Source organism: Esox lucius, chromosome 7 (assembly GCF_011004845.1).
Source record: "Esox lucius isolate fEsoLuc1 chromosome 7, fEsoLuc1.pri, whole genome shotgun sequence".
NCBI lineage: Eukaryota > Metazoa > Chordata > Actinopteri > Esociformes > Esocidae > Esox > Esox lucius.
The window spans coordinates 49,676,843-49,692,180 of NC_047575.1; the positions used below are offsets into that span (position 1 = coordinate 49,676,843).

Consider the following 15,338-nt stretch of genomic DNA (forward strand, 5'->3'; position numbering starts at 1 on the left):
AGCAGCGTTTATAGATACAGAAACACTGGTGACCGACGACACACTCGGTTCATTGATGTCTCAAGTGAATAACTGTCATCTGAAAAGGGCAGAATCCACCGCAGATTACTAGCCTGGTGTGTGTCCAGGTGTGTGGGGCAGATGTTGTCTTCATTGTTAAATGGTTCCAGAAGGACCCGTTACTGTCAGGGGGCTTTAGTTTTCCCCTTTCTGAATTTAAAAGCCCTTACAGAAAACGATGGGGAATGTTGATTTCTTGAATATCTCAAAAGATCGTGAAAAGACACATGTAACACAAATCATGATAGAAGTATAACAGAGCGATTTATAAATATTAGAGTGTACAGAAAAGTGTGTGGTACTCTACTATAATCACAAAATATAGAAATTAAGACGTATGGACGTTTATAATTTATAACATGTTCAGTATTCCAGTGAATGTTTCCACAAAATGTGATGGCTTTCTATTAAAATATTCTGTGGAGTCCTGTTGTATACTGTGTTTTTGTTTTTAGGGATTTAAGACTGGGATTCAATCTTGTCTACTAAAGAACAGCAACTTAGACAGCTGACTAGGCACCTGTATCATAAAACATCCTACCTTAGTAATGTCGTAGAACTACCTGGCACATCCACTAGGTAACATACATACATACATACATACATCTTCTTCCGCTTCATCCGGGGCCGGGTCGCGGGGGCAGCAGTCTAAGCAGGGATGCCCAGACTTCCCTCTCCCCAGACACTTCCTCCAGCTCTTCCGGGGGGACACCGAGGCGTTCCCAGGCCAGCCGGGAGACATAGTCCCTCCAGCGTGTCCTAGGTCTTCCCCGGGGTCTCCTCCCGGTGGGACGGGACCGGAACACCTTCCCAGGAAGGCGTTCCGGAGGCATCCGAAACAGATGCCCAAGCCACCTCAGCTGACCCCTCTCGATGTGGAGGAGCAGCGGCTCTACTCTGAGCTCCTCCCGGGTGACCGAGCTTCTCACCCTATCTCTAAGGGAACGCCCGGCCACCCTGCGGAGAAAGCTCATTTCGGCCGCCTGTATCCGGGATCTTGTCATTTCGGTCATGACCCAAAGCTCATGACCATAGGTGAGAGTAGGAACGTAGATTGACCGGTAAATAGAGAGCTTCGCCTTGCGGCTCAGCTCTTTCTTCACCACGACAGACCGATACATCGACCGCATTACTGCAGAAGCTGCACCGATCCGTCTGTCAATCTCCCGTTCCATCCTTCCCTCACTCGTGAACAAGACCCCTAGATACTTAAACTCCTCCACTAGGTAACCACTATATATATTTTTATATTTGTGGGGTGTTCCCGGTCTGCAGAGGTCAGTACCTATCAAAAGTGGTCCAAGGAAGGAAAAGCAGTGAACCGGTGAAAGGGTCATGGACGGGGTCATGGACGGGGTCATGGACGGGGTCGGGGTCGTGGACAGGGTCAGGGTCGTGGACGGGGTCAGGGTCGTGGACAGGGTCAGGGTCGTGGACAGGGTCGTGGACGGGGTCAGGGTCGTGGACAGGGTCATGGACGGGGTCGTGGACAGGGTCAGGGTCGTGGACAGGGTCGTGGACAGGGTCAGGGTCGTGGACAGGGTCATGGACGGGGTCAGGGTCGTGGACAGGGTCAGGGTCGTGGACGGGGTCAGGGTCGTGGACGGGGTCAGGGTCGTGGACGGGGTCAGGGTCATGGACGGGGTCAGGGTCATGGACGGGGTCGTGGACGGGGTCGTGGACAGCCAAGGCTCACTGATGCACGTGGAGAGTGAAGGCTGGCCCGTGGGGTCCGATCAAACAGACAAGCTACTGTGGCTCAAATTGCTGAACAAGTTAATGCTTAGGTATGTAATACTTGTCAAAGAAACATCCACATGAATGGCAGGACCCAAGGTTTCCTAGCAGAACATTGCCCAAAGTGTTCCAATTCTGGTACTGATAGAAAGGTGTCAGAACACACAGTGCATCACAGTTTGTTGCGTGTGGGGCTGCATAGCCACAGACCAGTCAGGGTGCCCATGCTGACCCCTGTCCACTGCCGACAGGGCCTACAATGAGCATGTGAGCATCAGAACTGGACCATGTAGCAATGGAAGAAGGTGGCCTGGTCTGATGAATCACGTTTCCTTTTACATCACTTGGATGGCCAGGTGCATGTGCGTCGCTTACCTGGAGAACACATGGGACCAAGATGCTCTATGGGAAGGAGGCAAGCCGGCAGAGGCAGTGTGATGCTTTGGACAATGTTCTGCTGGGAAACCTTGGGTCCTGCCATTCATGTGGATATTACTTTGACTCGTACCAACTACCTAAGCATTGTTGCAGACCATGTGCACCTTTTCATGCCAACGGTATTCTCTGATGGCATTGGCCTCTTTCAGCAGGATAATGTGCCCTGCCCCAAAGCAAAAATGGTTCAGGAACGGTTTGAGGAACACAAGTTCAAGGAGTTCACTTGGCCTACAAATTCCCCAGATCTCAATCCAATCGAGCATTTGTGGGATGTGCTGGACAAACAAGTCCGATCCATAGAGGCCCCAGCTCGCAACTTACAGGATTTAAAGGATCTCCTGCTAACGACTAGGTGCCAGATACCACAGCACACTTCAGGGGTCTAGTGGAGCCCATACCTTGACGGGTTAAGGCGGTTTTGGCGGCAAAAAGGGGACATATAATGCTGATATACATATATACACTCACCTAAAGGATTATTAGGAACACCATACTAATACTGTGTTTGACCCCCTTTCGCCTTCAGAACTGCCTAAATTCCAAGTGGCATTGATTCAACAAGGTGCTGAAAGCATTCTTTAGAAATGTTGGCCCATATTGATAGGATAACATCTTGTAGTTGATGGAGATTTGTGGGATGCACATCCAGGGCACGAAGCTCCCGTTCCACCACATCCCAAAGATGCTCTATTGGGTTGAGATCTGGTGACTGTGGGGGCCATTTCAGTACAGTGAACTCATTGTCATGTTCAAGAAACCAATTTGAAATGATTCAAGCTTTGTGACATGGTGCATTATCCTGCTGGAAGTAGCCATCAGCACTTGGCACTAAGGGGCCTAGTGTGCCAAGAAAACATCCCCCCCACCATTACACCACCACCACCAGCCTGCACAGTGGTAACAAGGCATGATGGATCCATGTTCTCATTCTGTTTTCGCCAAATTCTGACTCTACCATCTGAATGTCTCAAGAGAAATCGAGACTCATCAGACCAGGTAACATTCTTCACGTCTTCAACTGTCCAATTTTGGTGAGCTCGTGCAAATTGTAGCCTCTTTTTCCTATTTGTAGTGGAGATGAGTGGTACCCGATGGGGTCTTCTGCTGTTGTAGCCCATCCGCCTCAAGGTTGTGCGTGTTTTGGCTTCACAAATCCTTTGCTGCATACCTCAGTTGTAACGAGTGGTTATTTCAGTCAAAGTTGCTCTTCTATCAACTTGAATCAGTCTGCCCATTCTCCTCTGACATCTAGCATCAACAAGGCATTTTCGCCCACAGGATTGCCGCATACTGGATGTTTTTCCCTTTTCACACCATTCTTTGTAAACCCTAGAAATGGTTGTGCGTGAAAATCCCAGTAACTGAGCAGATTGTGAAGTACTCAGACCGGCCCGTCTGGCACCAACAACCAGGCCACGCTCAAAATTGCTTAGATCACCTTTCTTTCCCATTCTGACATTCAGTTTGGAGTTCAGGAGATTGTCTTGACCAGGACCACACCCCTAAATGCATTGACACAACTGCCATGTGATTGGTTGATTAGATAATTGCATTAATGAGAAATTGAACAGGTGTTCCTAATCAGAGAACTCCACCCTGCCTGAAACACTTCTAACCCATCATCAGAGAACTCCACCCTGCCTGAAACACTTCTAACCCATCATCAGAGAACTCCACCCTGCCTGAAACGCTTCTAACCCATCATCAGAGAACTCCACCCTGCCTGAAACACTTCTAACCCATCATCAGAGAACTCCACCCTGCCTGAAACGCTTCTAACCCATCATCAGAGAACTCCACCCTGCCTGAAACGCTTCTAACCCATCATCAGAGAACTCCACCCTGCCTGAAACGCTTCTAACCCATCATCAGAGAACTCCACCCTGCCTGAAACGCTTCTAACCCATCATCAGAGAACTCCACCCTGCCTGAAACGCTTCTAACCCATCATCAGAGAACTCCACCCTGCCTGAAACGCTTCTAACCCATCATCAGAGAACTCCACCCTGCCTGAAACGCTTCTAACCCATCATCAGAGAACTCCACCCTGCCTGAAACACTTCTAACCCATCATCAGAGAACTCCACCCTGCCTGAAACACTTCTAACCCATCATCAGAGAACTCCACCCTGCCTGAAACACTTCTAACCCATCATCAGAGAACTCCACCCTCCTGAAACACTTCTAACCCATCATCAGAGAACTCCACCCTGCCTGAAACACTTCTAACCCATCATCAGAGAACTCCACCCTGCCTGAAACACTTCTAACCCATCATCAGAGAACTCCACCCTGCCTGAAACACTACTAACCCATCACCTGAACAGTTTAGAGGTCAACTGGAACTGAAAAGCTTTCACAAGCTTCATCCAGTAAGTATGCTCACACAGTCTAATTTTAAAACATCTGAGCAGACAACTAGAGGGCAATAAGTCCATACACATTAGCGACTCACCTACTAGCCTTCAGACATGGCCATGTAATGTGTTCGCACAGGCTACTAGTGAAGGAGTAGCCCAAAGGACATCACGGATATACTGGAGTATCTACAGACTATGTAATAAAAGGTTGTGTTTTTGTATATTTCAAGATAATGACAACATTCATATTCAAATAAATATATCGTCATTAATACTGTATCGACAAAAAAGCTTGAATATATTATGACGTAAGATTTGGGCCATATCGCCCAACTCTACTATGGAAGATTAATTTTCCATGATGTACTTGTGTGCAGTACTGGCAAGACAGTTTTTGTTTCCACCAATCGTTTTAATATGTTCCTAAAAGTATTTAGTTTTAGTGGGAGGAGGCTGTTCTGCCTTGTACTCATGAGGTCTTCTACAGGGTGTGTGTCCCAGTAACTAAGACCGTCTTACTGGAGTGGGACTCTATTGGCATTAACGTTCTACAGAGTTTAATCTTCACTGATGGCCTGTGCCCTGATGGGGATGACCTGTGCCCTGATGGGGATGACCTGTGCCCTGATGGGGATGACCTGTGCCCTGATGGGGATGACCTGTGCCCTGATGGGGATGACCTGTGCCCTGATGGGGATGGCCTGTGTCCTGATCACTTGCGAACCTGAAGACCAGGAGCTGTGTGAACGTGATACTATATCACTTAGGGGAGCTATATTACTAAATGAAAAACGGCTCTATGCACTGGTTCCAAGTGCCCTCCATGGTCATGTGACACCACCGGCCCCGCCCACTGAAAACACCACCACCGGCCCCGCCCACTGAAAACACCACCACCGGCCCCGCCCACTGAAAACACCACCACCGGCCCCACCCACTGAAAACACCACCACCGGCCCCGCCCACTGAAAACACCACCACCGGCACCACTGAAAGCCAGCCCTCATTTGTAATAGTTTGTTTTTAATTATCTTGTAGAAAAAGTTTCAATAAAAATTATTCTTTAAAAAATCCAATGAACTGTTATTTATTAGTAGTTGAATGTTCAAGAAATACATTATACATATTTGTATGAGGAAGCAAAAGGCTCAGGTCTTAGGCACAACGATCGAGACACAGCGCTTAGCTGTCCGATATTGGACATACAGCTACGAATTAAGAGACCACAACAGCTTTTCCTTTCCTTTCCAAAAAAGCCAAAATGGTTTTGAGTGAGGAACAGAAGGGTTAAAATTATGAGACCACTGCAAATTGAATGCTTCAGTTCCTCACTCAAAACTTTCCTTTTCAACTTTTTTGGAAATGAAAGAAAAAGGTGCAGTGGTCTCTTAATTTTATTTTTTATTTTTTTCTGAGCAGTATATCACAGAGCCCTGAAATGCCTTATTGCTCTTATAAACTGGTTACCAAAAGTAACTTGATGTTATACGACAACAGACCATGACAATAGACTACAGCTATTAGCCAATGAGCATTTAGGATTCAAACCACGCGGTATATATCCATATTCATATATCCACCCGTCCATTTTCTCAGGCAGCTTGTTTGTTCAGTCTTTCCTTTTTCTTTATCCTGAGTCAGAGAAAGACAAAAAGGTGTATTAGTTCAGTCTGAGGGTCACAGGTAATTTATGTCAACCTCAAACTATACAGATCACAATGTGTCCAATGAACTATTTAAAAGGGGAAGGATGGAAAGAATCAACCAAAAAAGGCAGATCCAGAGTTTCCTCACCAAAGCTCCTACCTCATCCCCTGGACCTTTTCATCTTTTTTTGTCCTCTGTCCATCTGCTCCTTTCTTCTTCCCTTCCTTCTGTCCATCTGCTCCTTTCTTCTTCCCTTCCTTCTGTCCATCTGCTCCTTTCTTCTTCCCTTCCTTCTGTCCATCTGCTCCTTTCTTCTTCCCTTCCTTCTGTCCATCTGCTCCTTTCTTCTTCCCTTCCTCCTGTCCATCTGCTCCTTTCTTCTTCCCTTCCTTCTGTCCATCTGCTCCTTTCTTCTTCCCTTCCTTCTGTCCATCTGCTCCTTTCTTCTGTCCATCTGCCAACGTAATTCCTTTCTCTCCTCCTTTCTTCGCTCCTCTTCCTCCACCCTTTTTCAGGAGACAGTGAGGGGTGGTACGGATGGTGCTCCTCTTGGGGGGTTTCTTCTGGAGCTGGCGCTTCACCTTACTGCAGACAAACAGTTATAAAGCATTATTACTAAGGAATAAGAGCTTCACCTTACTGCAGACAAACAGTTATAAAGCATTATCACTAAGGAATAAGCGCTTCACCTTAATGCAGACAAACAGTTATAAAGCATTATGACTAAGGAATAAGCGCTTCACCTTACTGCAGACAAACAGTTATAAAGCATTATCACTAAGGAATACGAGCTTCACCTTATGGCAGATAGTTATACACTTAAAAAGAAATAAGTGATAAACCTTTTTAAGTAATAATGACAGTTCAAATGCTTTGTTCATTATGAATAATGTTTATATCGCTATATTAGTAAACAAGAAACCAGCCACGCCTAGTTCAGCCGGTCCGCAATAGAAAGTGCTGATCATGGCTGCCCTCTCTAGATTCTAACTAGGTCGCCCAGGTGAAAGGCTGCGTCTTTACCCACAACACCACAGAGCTGATACTGCCGGGTGTCAGTATAGCACATTGACATTATATAACATTGTCATGCATTAACATCACATCAAGTTTGAATATGTCGCTAGACGCCATTACGCATTGTGTTAACCTTTAACTTTTCTTATTCATTTTACATCCACCACAAATAGCATCTATAAACTGTATGGCTTTTTCCACTGGCTGTTTTAACAGTTTATTTGCCATTTGTGAATGACATTGATACAATAACTACTGTATCAATATAGGTGACGAAAAGTGACTTTTACTTCAAGTGAAAAGAGGAGAGAATCGTGTAGACACGTGTTTGACTATACGGAAGAAATCCTAAGACATGATTCGAAAATCCACCAGAAATAGTCGCAATATAGTGATGGCCGATCTTCTAGCAGCAGGATAATATGCTAACACCTCTAACTACAATTAAATGTTTTCAAAATAAAAGCCATCATTGAACTATATGAGGTGATATAGTTAACAATCTAGTCTGTAATTTTATGTTTAATGTCCGTTCCAATGTTAGGCTTCCTATTACGTAGATACATAAGGTTGTAGCCAGCAAAGTTTTTGTCTGTCCTGAACCTCAGGCATAATGTGCTGGATTGTTACAGGAGTCAAACGAACAAATCCTAATGCATACTTTGTTCTGTCCGTGGCGAGGATCAAACACAATCACATGGCAGTCCGCCTCTCTAACCACTACGCTATTTAACAAGGGGTAGTCAGTCAGTCACTCAGTAAGAGACATTCCCTCTTCTAGGCAGGTTCAGCTTACGCGGTCCGGCAAAAATAAGTAAATTGAGTCTAAAATTGTAACAATCCCTTTCTGGGTGAGAAATAAAAATACAAATAAAACAGTTGTTAGAACTATGCTTGTAAATTCTCTTGTTCGCAAAGGATCGCTATTTTAAACTGTACAAAAGATCTACCATTCATAAAGATATCTACCATTCATAAAGATATCTACTATTTATAACCAAAATACGGGATAGATGTTAACAGAAGAAGTTAATCTACCTTGTAAAAATAATTATTCTGTGATTCCTGAAAAATATTACCCAAGTTTCGGTCACATTATTCTAAAATCCTAAATTACTAACGACTCTTTCTTCATTATCTTTTAAATTATATACTGATTTATTATTTGACAAATCTAATGTTATAATTAATCAAACATTCAAACACACGTTGAACAAAACATTTAAAAATGTGATGTAATTAATGTGTCCGACAGTTGACATTAATCCAGGTAATAACTTTTCAAGAATCTTTCTAATGCTTTATCCTTTGGTCATTCATAAGGCCTTATAACCCATCAACTACTGAATAAAACCATTTATAACAGTTGACATCAGAAGGCTGATCTCACCTGTGGATCTTCTTAAAGCCCAACATGTAGTCAGGTACTGGACAACCTGCCTGCTTTATCACATTGGCAATACTGGAGGAGGAAGAGATAGAGGTCATATATAAATATAAGGATGGGCAGAGTCAGAGGTGGGAAAGGGGGTTGGGCAGAGACAGAGGTGGGAGAAGGTGGATGGGCAGAGTCAGAGGTGGGAGGAGGGGGGTGGGCAGAGTCAAAGGTGGGAGAAGGGGGTTGGGCAGAGACAGAGGTGGGAGAAGGTGGATGGGCAGAGTCAGAGGTGGGAGGAGGGGGTTGGGCAGAGTCAAAGGTGGGAGGAGGGGGTTGGGCAGAGACAGAGGTGGGAGAAGGGGGTTGGGCAGAGACAGAGGTGGGAGAAGGGGGTTGGGCAGAGACAGAGGTGGGAGAAGGGGGTTGGGCAGAGACAGAGGTGGGAGAAGGGGGTTGGGCAGAGACAGAGGTGGGAGAAGGGGGTTGGGCAGAGACAGAGGTGGGAGGAGGGGGTTGGGCAGAGACAGAGGTGGGAGGAGGGGGTTGGGCAGAGACAGAGGTGGGAGGAGGGGGATGGGCAGAGTCAGAGGTGGGAGGAGGGGGTTGGGCAGAGACAGAGGTGGGAGGAGGGGGATGGGCAGAGTCAGAGGTGGGAGGAGGGGGTTGGGCAGAGACAGAGGTGGGAGGAGGGGGATGGGCAGAGTCAGAGGTGGGAGGAGGGGGTTGGGCAGAGATAGAGGTGGTAGCGGAGATAGAGGGGCTAGGTTCAAAAGAGAGATAAGAGAGACAACACAGGGGTGGAAACATCATTACCGATATACAACTAAATACATGGGGCTACACGCTAGCATTTATAACAAGGTGCGCATGTGCTCTTGAGGCAAATTAATTTAGGAACACAATTCAATTGTTGAGGTAGTTAAAAAAAATCTCTAGACCCGGAAAATAACCACAACAACTAGGGTCATTAACAGAGCTGAAGACATACTCTACATACATTTGCAGGGCTCTCCAAATTTTGAGGTATGAGACCTATTGTTAAAAAAATTCACATTCTTCAGTTTTCCCAGGTCCTTTTCCCCAGGTCCTTACTGCATAATAAAATAGGTAGCCTATCTGTCAATAATGACAGACAGCCATATCCTGGAAAGTTCTAGGTTCCTTCACGCATATTAACAGCAAATTATTCTGGGGAAAAAGACCGTAAGTGGATATAATAATAACTGGTACTGTCAGCTGAAATGTGGTTAGGATTTTATTATTTAGTTACCAGAATCTTGCCATATAATTTTATAATGCAAATCTCAAATGTTTATCATAATTTGTCCTTTTTCTTTTTTAGATGTATATTGTTCTATTGCCCAGCCTTAAGACAACCGGTCTTGTACGTTCCCAGTAAAAGTCCCTCCCCCGTCAAGCCACAGGCCCCTCCCCCATCAAGCCACAGGCCCCTCCCCTGGTGTACCTGCGTAGTAGAGGTTTGTCATCCTCAGTGAAGAAGGTGACAGCTCTCCCTGTGTGTCCCGCCCTGCCAGTTCGACCTGAGGTCCGATAAATGAACAACATACAACATCACAGACAAGATCTAAACTAGTGTACTATATAGGGAATAGTGTCCTGGTCTAAAGTAGTGTACTATATAGGGAATAGTGTCTTGGTCTAAACTAGTGTACTTCATAGGGAATAGGGTCCTCTCCTAAAGTAGTGTACTATATAGGGAATAGTGTCTTGGTCTAAAGTAGTGTACTATATAGGGAATAGGGTCCAGGTCTAAAGTAGTGTACTATATAGGGAATAGTGTCCTGGTCTAAAGTAGTGTACTTCATAGGGAATAGGGTCCTGGTCTAAAGTAGTGTACTATATAGGGAATAGGGTCCTCTTCTAAAGTAGTGTACTATATAGGGAATAGGGTCCTCTTCTAAAGTAGTGTACTATATAGGGAATAGGGTCCTCTTCTAAAGTAGTGTACTATATAGGGAATAGGGTCCAGGTCTAAAGTAGTGTACTATATAGGGAATAGGGTCCTGGTCTAAAGTGGTAAAATATATAGGGAATAAAGTAGTAAACTAGATATAAAAAAGTCACATTTCAACATGCTAAAACCATAAAACAGTTGTGTGTGATATCAGTGCACGTGAAACAGAGGGACTAACCAATGCGGTGGATGTACTCCACAGCGCTGGTGGGGAAGTCGTAATTCAGCACCAGATTGACTCCCTTGAAGTCGATACCTCGGGCCAGGAGAGCCGTGCAGATCAACACCCAGATATCCCCGGACCGGAAACTACTGATCACATTGTCTCTCTGGAGAAGGTCATAAAAGCAAGGAGTCCAGCTGGTTATACAGGTCAAATACTTCAGGTCAAATCAGATTTCACCACAGGGTTCTTCCATTATGATGGGTTCCATGTGTCCATTCATGTCATTTACTCCTTTTTTTATTTTTTTCTACACAAATAAATATTTTAACAAAACCATTTTTTTCAATTCCATTTAAACAAAAACCATCACATATTTTCAGTAAAATCAAGTTAATGTAAATTGATCGACAGACCGTGAAAAAACACTATTGTGGTGGTACAGTAAAAACCTTCTCAATGGGGCAGTATTTCAGGTCCCAAAACAACTGTAAAATTAAACCTGCGTCTACCTGTTGCTGTGTTCGGTCAGCGTGGATGACGTCTACATTAATGCCTTCATAGACCAGCTCATGGAACAGCTCTCTGGCTCGCTCTATAGACTGGACAAACACCAACATGGGGGGCAGGAAACCCTGGGAACGAGGAGGAGGTTTCGGAACTCACCAAAAAAATCATTTTCGGATTGTGACATGAAGACAGACTTGAAAATGACCTTAGAGGTGTAAAACTTTTTTTATGGTTGCGTATTCTCTCTGCTGTAGTTAGAGAGGGAGCATATGCGTGTGTGTCAGTCTGTCTGTGCGCGTTTCTGCGTACCTTCTTGATGATGTCCCTCATCGCCAGTAACTTTCCATTTTCTGTTCCAACAAACAGCAGTTCCTGTTCTACTGTCTCCACCGCAGAGTTCCTACACACACACACACACACACACACACACAAAGTCTTGATCCATGAAACAAGGCAACATAGTCCACTATGACAATTAGTGACAACGTCTGAGCTACAGGATGAATGCCAATAGTTATGGACCGTGTAGTAGAACACAGGATTATGGGTAGTATAGTACCTGTGTCCAATATTAACAGAAACAAGGTTGTCGAGGTTGATGCGACACCACTGTTCCACATCAGGAACACAGGTGGCGCTGTAGAGCGCTCGTCGGACCCGCGGGCCGGAACAAGCCTGGAACACGGCGGCTAGCTGGTCTCTGAACCCACTACGACCATCCTCAAACAGCTTATCACTCTCATCCACCACCAACCACTCCACACTGTACACACACACAAACACTATTAACACCCCCAGAGACAGTAACAACATACAGAAATAAAACATTTCACACAGACAAGATTCTGTTTGACCTGCTGAGGTGGAGGGCTGGAGGGTCCTGCTTCAGGAGGAACACCAGTCTGTTTGGAGTACTGACCAGGATATCTACGGAGAAAGGAGTTCAGTGTCATCTCTCAGCATCATTTAAATATTGACCTTACTTGACATGACCTGAGTCCTACCATATTTCATTCTAAAGACATGACGTGAGTCCTACCGTATTTAATACTAAAGACATGACGTGAGTCCTACCGTATTTCCTACTAAAGACATGATGTGAGTCCTACCGTATTTAATACTAAAGACATGACGTGAGTCCTACCGTATTTCCTACTAAAGACATGATGTGAGTCCTACCCTAATTTATATTAGGGATTTGATGTTAGTCCCTGATGTTCTTGATGCTGTATTTGATACTTGATACTGTATTTAATATTAGAGACTTGATGTTAGTCCTACCATATTTAATACTAAAGATATGACGTGAGTCCTACCGTAATTTATATTAGAGACTTGATGTTAGTCCTACCATATTTCTTGTTAGAGCTGGGTCCATATTTCTTGGCTGCCATGGAAGCCTTGTCCAGGATGTGAACTCTGAACCCAACGCCCTCAGACAGACGCACCAACTCTCTGTGGGTCTACACAACAGCATTACAGTAAGACAACAACACAATACAAACAACAATGAAACAGGATAAACTGTGTGTGTGTGTGTGTGTGTGTTTACCTGGCTGGCCAGTTCTCTGGTGGGAGAGATGATGAGAGCTCTGAAGCCGAGGTTAGCAGGCTGTTTCAGGTGAGTGAGGAGAGGAAGGCAGAACGCGAGTGTCTTCCCCGAACCTGTCGGAGCGCACGCCAACAGCTCACGCCCCTGGAAGAGACAGAGAGACACCAAATAAACACTGTCCTAGACTTCACCAGTAACCAGGCCAGTCAATGAAGAACAAATGCTCACGTCCCATGAAAAGCCTGGCTGTGTGTGTGTGCGCGTGTGTGTATGTGTGTGTGTGTGTATGTGTGTGCGCGTGTGTGTGTGTATGTGTGTGCGCGTGTGTGCGTGTGTATGTGTGTGCGTGTGTGTGTGTATGTGTGTGTGTGTACTGACATGCATCATCAAGGGTATAGCCTGCATCTGTATGGGGGTGGGGGTGGTGAGTCCAGCTGATGAAAGGTTCTGGAGAACACGTGGGTTCAGGCCGTACTCGGACTGCAGCTCAGAAAACGTGCACACTGGGTCAGGCACATCACAGCCGTGCACGTTGATACGATGCTGTGCACGGACACGGTTCACCTAGCAACAGACAGAGTATAATAACCCATGGTAAATCATGACTAGTGAGGACATTCTGTATAGTATAATAACCCATGGTAAATCATGAGTAGTGAGGACATTCTGTATAGTATAATAACCCATGGTAAATCATGAGTAGTGAGGACATTCTGTATAGTATAATAACCCATGATGATCATGACTAGTGAGGACATTCTGTATAGTATAATAACCCATGATGATCATGACTAGTGAGGAAATTCTCTCAGTCCAACAGGTTAGGGTTAAAGGTTACAGAAAAAGATTTTTTATTTCAAAAAAAGTCCCCAAAAGGTCTGTACACATGCATCATAAAATAGGTTTGTGTGTGTACCTTCTCCTGGTGCAGCTGCTTGAGTCTCTTCATGGAGATCTTCTCTTTGTCCCTCTCCACCTTCTGAAGTCCTTTAGCCTTTCTGTCTGCAGACGAGGTCCACAGGATGCCCTCCCCCTCCATTTCCCCCTGCTGGCCACCACATGCAACTACAACACACCCATTAGACACAGACATTATTCATTAAGAACATTATTTAGAAATACATGTAAACTGGTACATTTGGTCACAACATGAAATAACAGCCCCAGACACTCAGTCAGGTGATACCTTCTGTCTCAGACTGACTATCTTTCTTCTTCTTCTTCTTCTTGACAGTCTTCACCTCATCCTGACGTTTCCTCTTGCCTTTTCCACTTTCTCCTTCACTTTCCTCCTCCCCATTCTCCACTTGCTCCTCTGCCAATTTCACCTGGTTGCCATGGTATATCCCGGTACCGAAAAAGTCTATGCCAGAGAGCAGGTCTGAGCCATCTTTCTGTTCGGATCTCACCCCCTGGAACGCGACAATTTACACTTTAAAAATGAACTTGCTAACTTTAGTTTATCTAAAAACCAGCATTACTCCGTTGGTTTAGAACACATAGACAAAACATTTAACTTGATCTCGGACTTCCATTCATGAGTATAACAGTATTTATTGAACTTTTTTTTATCTTTTCATTCAAAACATGCAACACTGCTCGAACGAACAGGCATGCAAACAAGCTAACCTGCTCACCTCTAGCTACTACAGCTAACGAGCTGGCTAGACAGTCTACTGTTTACACTACTTAAATAATTATTGTAGAATATTCATGTAGAATAATTAGTCAAGATCAACATTACCTTAAATCGGTCTGCATCTTTTCCAAACCGTTTAAAATCAAATTTAGCTCCGGCTCCGAGCTTCCGAAACAAGTCGAAGGCGTCCATTGAAACAGCGTGGAGTGGGAACTGAAGGCATGACAAGTTAATCTCGATCCAACCAGTGAATCAAAGATCGATTACAAAGCCTGGATATGTTCGTGTGGTTGTACTTCCTGTGTCCACATGGTGTCACTCATTTCTGATCAGTGACTAATAATACAGATTGATGTCCTTTGTAAGGCATCATTTGTTGTTTATTTTAGGCAGGGATTCATTAGACTCTGCCCTATAAAGTTTTCTTTGTATCACTTGATAAGACGCCAGGATAACCCATACCTAACGCCCATTCTGTATTGAGGGAGGCTACCAGTAGGTTAGTGACGTTACGTCTGCCGAGTACGTAGGGATAATGTCCGCTGAAGCTGCGCCTCGAGGGTTGTAATCATAATCTTATTAAAGTTGAGAGTAGTTAAGGAACAGGATAAAGGATGGTGGAAACGTCTATTGGGAACGGAATAACTCTTTATTATCCAATCGAGAGTTAAAATATATCATTACTTCGTTAATTTCTACTTACTGGAAGTCAAGGGGAATATGGTAAATCATGGGAACTGGGAAGTTTCCGATACGTTCAGCTACTGTTACAATACTTTTGGAAAAGAGAGTGCCAAGGAGAGCTCATATTTGTGATGGCCAAACGAGACTATATCACCTGTTTCGCTGCAAATGAAAGTAG

General features: G+C 44.7%; 1 protein-coding gene across 3 annotated transcripts; it reads right to left on the minus strand.

The window, feature by feature from the left end:
• Nucleotides 1-5,934: 5,934 nt before the first annotated feature.
• Nucleotides 5,935-15,338, minus strand: ddx52 (DEAD (Asp-Glu-Ala-Asp) box polypeptide 52). Of its 3 annotated transcripts, none has more exons than XM_029120718.2 (15): nt 14,582-15,337; nt 14,024-14,249; nt 13,754-13,902; nt 13,216-13,401; nt 12,838-12,981; nt 12,637-12,748; nt 12,140-12,212; nt 11,845-12,048; nt 11,595-11,685; nt 11,288-11,410; nt 10,791-10,941; nt 10,103-10,178; nt 8,650-8,721; nt 6,402-6,827; nt 5,935-6,227 (listed from the first exon to the last, which is right to left on the minus strand). In XM_029120718.2, exons 1-15 carry the CDS (start codon nt 14,666-14,668, stop codon nt 6,188-6,190), a joined length of 2,160 nt encoding a protein of 719 aa, XP_028976551.2. In that variant the 5' UTR covers nt 14,669-15,337; the 3' UTR covers nt 5,935-6,187. The 3 variants fall into 3 exon arrangements, with proteins under 3 accessions (XP_028976551.2, XP_028976552.2, XP_028976553.1); XM_029120719.2 differs by having other exon boundaries at nt 6,390-6,827; XM_029120720.2 differs by lacking the exons at nt 5,935-6,227; nt 6,402-6,827 and adding an exon at nt 6,935-6,989 and having other exon boundaries at nt 14,582-15,338.

Excerpts from the sequence above, each read along its gene's own strand:
- ddx52 (XM_029120718.2), bottom strand. The coding sequence starts at position 14,668 with ATGGACGCCTTCGACTTGTTTCGGAAGCTCGGAGCCGGAGCTAAATTT. Across the intron at positions 12,049-12,139 it reads CCAGCCCTCCACCTCAGCAG|TGTGGAGTGGTTGGTGGTGG; the intron begins GTCAAACAGAAT and ends GTGTGTGTACAG. Across the intron at positions 8,722-10,102 it reads GACAAACCTCTACTACGCAG|TATTGCCAATGTGATAAAGC; the intron begins GTACACCAGGGG and ends TTCCTCCTCCAG.